This window comes from Aplysia californica, unplaced genomic scaffold (assembly GCF_000002075.1).
Source record: "Aplysia californica isolate F4 #8 unplaced genomic scaffold, AplCal3.0 scaffold00403, whole genome shotgun sequence".
NCBI classification, from domain to species: domain Eukaryota; kingdom Metazoa; phylum Mollusca; class Gastropoda; order Aplysiida; family Aplysiidae; genus Aplysia; species Aplysia californica.
This window is the reverse complement of record NW_004797673.1, coordinates 369,110-373,133: the sequence shown is the minus strand read 5'-3', so window position 1 is coordinate 373,133 and position 4,024 is coordinate 369,110. Positions and strand designations below refer to the sequence as shown.

At 38.7% G+C, this 4,024-nt stretch overlaps 1 protein-coding gene across 1 annotated transcript in view; it reads left to right on the top strand.

The window, feature by feature from the left end:
* Positions 1-819: 819 nt before the first annotated feature.
* The window catches only part of LOC101863528 (glycosyltransferase 1 domain-containing protein 1), a gene marked incomplete at its 5' end in the record, with an annotated part of 8,816 nt that continues 5,611 nt past the window's right edge, over positions 820-4,024 (top strand). Inside the window, 4 exon segments of the mRNA XM_013085759.2 lie at positions 820-911; positions 1,372-1,533; positions 2,231-2,280; positions 2,668-2,714. Coding sequence (XP_012941213.1) covers positions 820-911; positions 1,372-1,533; positions 2,231-2,280; positions 2,668-2,714 — 351 coding nt within the window.

Below are 4,024 nucleotides of genomic sequence, written 5' to 3'. Positions count from 1 at the left end.
GGGAGAGTATAAAGTGCTATTTTGTACATGTGGTTGTCTTGAACTGGAGGATGTTAAGTAAGAGCAGGTTGGACTGTACTTGTTTTTTTATATTTCTGATGTGTACTGCTCAGTCGCATACTATTCTGTATGATGAGGGGTGAATTTCTGTCATGCTGGAGGGGGCTTAATATGACAATGTGTGAAATCTAGTATACAGTAGCTTTTAAAGCTGGCCTCGTACCTTGCTCTCTTCCTCTTTGAGCTGGCTTGCATAACTTTGGAATACACATATAATAGTTGAAGTAGAGAAGAAAAACAACCCACCATCGGTCAATAAATGTTCAAAATATTGGTAATTGCTCAATTAAAATCCTATTTTGCATACTTCCTCTTTCTGTGGTCGAACATGGCAGTATGGAGCGCTATATATGGGAAAAGGGGAGGGGAGGGGACACTTTTTGGACCTATTTTATTTTTTAACTGCTTGTATTATTAGTGAGTATACATGGTACCCTGATCTGTCACAACTCATGTACTTGTTGTGTGTTTCTGCTGTTTTATTATTGTACTAATCAGCCTCACTGCCGTTTGTGTTTAAAAAAGAAGTTGTCAAACACTCACTAAAACAATCTCACACTCAACCAGTGTGTCTGGTGTAGTGACAAGGCATTTTGCTATCAGACGCTGAAGACACAAGTTTGATTCCTATGTAGGGAGAATTTTTTTTCAAGTGTATGTCAGTCTTTCTGCTGATCTAAATTGTATTGATGGAGGCATAAAAATGACTACACAGTAAAAAAAAATAATTAATTCTTACTCAAACCCAAACTCCTCCAGGTATGTTGTGTGCTTCAGTGAGACCATCAAAGATCGTGCTTTGTTCCTGTGGCCCAACCTATGTCCGGAGCGTCTCAAGGTCATTTCCCAAGGTGAGGGTTCTTCCTCTTTCTTATTTTGCTAACACCATGAGGGGGAGAATCCGTTTTCATCCCGCAATTTTCATTTTTTGAATTTCAATGTGTCCACTTTCACCCCAGCGCTTTTTTGCCCCTCGTAGATTCGATTACTTATAGATTACTGCAGTTGCAACTCCGATTCCAAGTTAGCCTTGTGGTATGCGGAGAAAACTTAACAAGCATAAATGATTTCATATGTATCCGTTCCGGTAGCCAGACTAGAGCCTGTTGCCCCATGTACACCAGACTCTTTAGCAGACTGAACCGAAAGTGATGGTCAGGTGTGTAAACTGTCAGTGTTCAAACTCATGCTTACGTGAGTACGTATTGATCAAAAGCCATCCACAGGCATAGCGTCCGTCCTCTGCGTGAACCCTCACAGAGATAAAATTTTGTGTTTGAACCTTTCCTCTCTCTCCCCCGTCCCTTCCAGCTGTTGAGACCGCCCCATCACAGTTCGACTTACTCTCACATCTCCGTGAGGAGCAGCCTGATCTAGCATGTCTTCAGTCTCCCGACACACTCAAACTGTTCCTGCTGGTTGCTGGAATACGACCGGTCAAGAACCCTACCTACCTGGTGTCTGCCTTTCAAGGTGAGTGTGGGTGTTTGGCGGATGGTGCAGTGTGGTATTAAATTATATTGGTTACCTCTCCTCCTTTTCTTTGTTACTCTCTCGTGGTAAGACCTCTCTATTCTTCGATAATTATAAACTTCTTTTTGTTGCTAGTGTCATGAAACCAAAGTTTCTCTACTAAAACAAAAACACAACCCAAAGTAAACAAAAAAGACAAACCAGGTCAGGTGGTCAGGTGACTGGGTGGTCAGGTGACTGGGTGGTCAGGTGACTGGGTGGTCAGGTGACTGGGTGCTATTGTTGGTCATGTTGCTGCTGCTGGCACTGTTGTTTTTACTGAAGTGCTTGTTGGTGGTTCTTGTGATGGTGGTGCTAGTGGTGTTGTTAGTACGGTTACTGCAGGTTTTAGTGTAGCAGTTTTGTTGTAATTATTTTTATCTTTATTATTGATGGTGGTGGTATTAGACTTTTATGTTGGTTTAGCTGCAGTTGTCATATTGAAATTTTGTGTATTATCATGGTTGTTTTGTGCCTGAAGAGCTAACTACTAGTCATATACTGTTTCCCTGTTACTTTGTAGAATTCTTCTCAACTTGTTCTTATTATTTTGTGCAAATTGGTGCAGCAAGTGAACAACTGCAGATTCAAATGAAGATACTTTTGCATTTTCCCTCTTCAAACTTTCTACTTCATTTTTGCTTTTTGTGTGTTTCAGAATGGCATTCCAGAGAGGAGAATGTACTCCTTGTTGTTATTGGTCATAGGGTAAGGGTTCACATTTCTTCATATTTGAAGTTTCTGAAGGTTTTTAAAAAATCGTTTTTCTACTGAACAGTACAGGGTACGATGTTTTCCTGTTTTTAACGTTATTTTCGTTATTGTTATTAGAACAACAGTTATTTTTGTAAGCATGTTTTTTTTTAGACTCGTATTAGTTGTGTCTCTTATTTTTATTGAATATCTCCATCTTTGTGCTGGGATGTTGTATTCTTCTAAGCCCAGGTTGGCCCTGTGCAGGGTCAATCATAGCCCATCTCCTATATGGTGAAAATTTTGGGTTAAAAAAACCACTCATATTTTAAAAAGCTTTCCAGAATCATTACGTTTATTAACAAAGTTTGTGTACTTTTTTTTCTTTTTTTGTATTTTCAGCTAAACCAAGAATACGTCAGTAAAGTGTTTGAGCCTGCCGTGAACAAGTAAGCTCAATGTGACTGATACTTATTTTTTAAATACCTTTTTTTTGGTCGAAAATATATGAATGTGCTAGAATGTTTGATTGTAAAGGGAAATAGTTGTGATGGCTTATTCTTATCCCTTCTCGTATGGTCAGCAACTGGGACTTTGTCTTTGTTGAGGAAACTACATTTTGATATTCTCAGACTTTACTTTTGGGAACTTGACATTTCTGTATAGACTCTTAAGCATAACAGTCTAAATCAGTGGTCGTTGACTTTTTTTGTAGCCAGTGTCCAGTTTTTCCACCTTTCAGAGGCTAACATTTTCATACACCCAGCTGCATGTATTTCCAAGTGGGCCATCAAATAATATCTGTCACTACTATGATCCGCTCCACCGACCAAAGTAACCAATGGCCAACTGGTAGGCAAGTACTGGTCTAAACAGTTTTGAAAGAGGTGAAGATTCTTAAAGTTAACTTTATAAGCCCTCTGCTAAGCTGATCTGTGTCAGTCTGAATTAATTTTGAAAAAGGCATGCTTTGATATTTTGTGGAGGTCCATCTTTGGGTATAATGTTTGTGTGTATTAAATAACCTCAACTGTGTTGAAAAAGGTTTACATAAAAATGAATCAAAATGGAGAAACTGAAATCCCTCCTGACCGCCTGTGTTAATTACTATCTGTATCGTCTGTAGTGGACATTATATCATAATTTCAGTCATGGCTTATAAACGATGTCACTTGAATCTAGACTTGTGGATTTATATTCGCTAGCCAGTTGATGCAACCGCCTAAGTCCTAAGTGCCAAGAGACAAATTTTTTATGGAGAAGCAAAAAACTGTTTTTTTATGCTAGTGCCTATAAATCTGAAATTCAGATATACAATATAATATTGTGTAGGACGATTGTCTGTAACTACCTTTAAAAAAAAAAAGCTTTCTTACATAAGTTACTGGACATAGGTGGTTTAAACCTACCAAAATCTGCGTGATTCAACCCCCCAAGTGACAGTATGACGGCTTTAAGACGTTTGGATCATGTTAATCAACACAACTTGACGAGCGCCAATGGTTGCTTGACCGTTTAAGTAATCGACAAAAGCAAAGCATAATAGTTATAAGAGTAATTATAAAGTTAAGAGAATTATTGCAGTTATTTCGTTGGGTCTTCTTGGGCAGGACTGTTTTTGGCCTCGTGGAGTTGGTAAAGAAAAACATTCCTCTTATTGTTCCATTTGTACTAGCTGTTTTTGTTCAGTGTGTATCAAAAACAATGAACGTTTGTGACAATGGGGTCGATTTTGTTTCAGCCAGGTCTGCATGGTCGG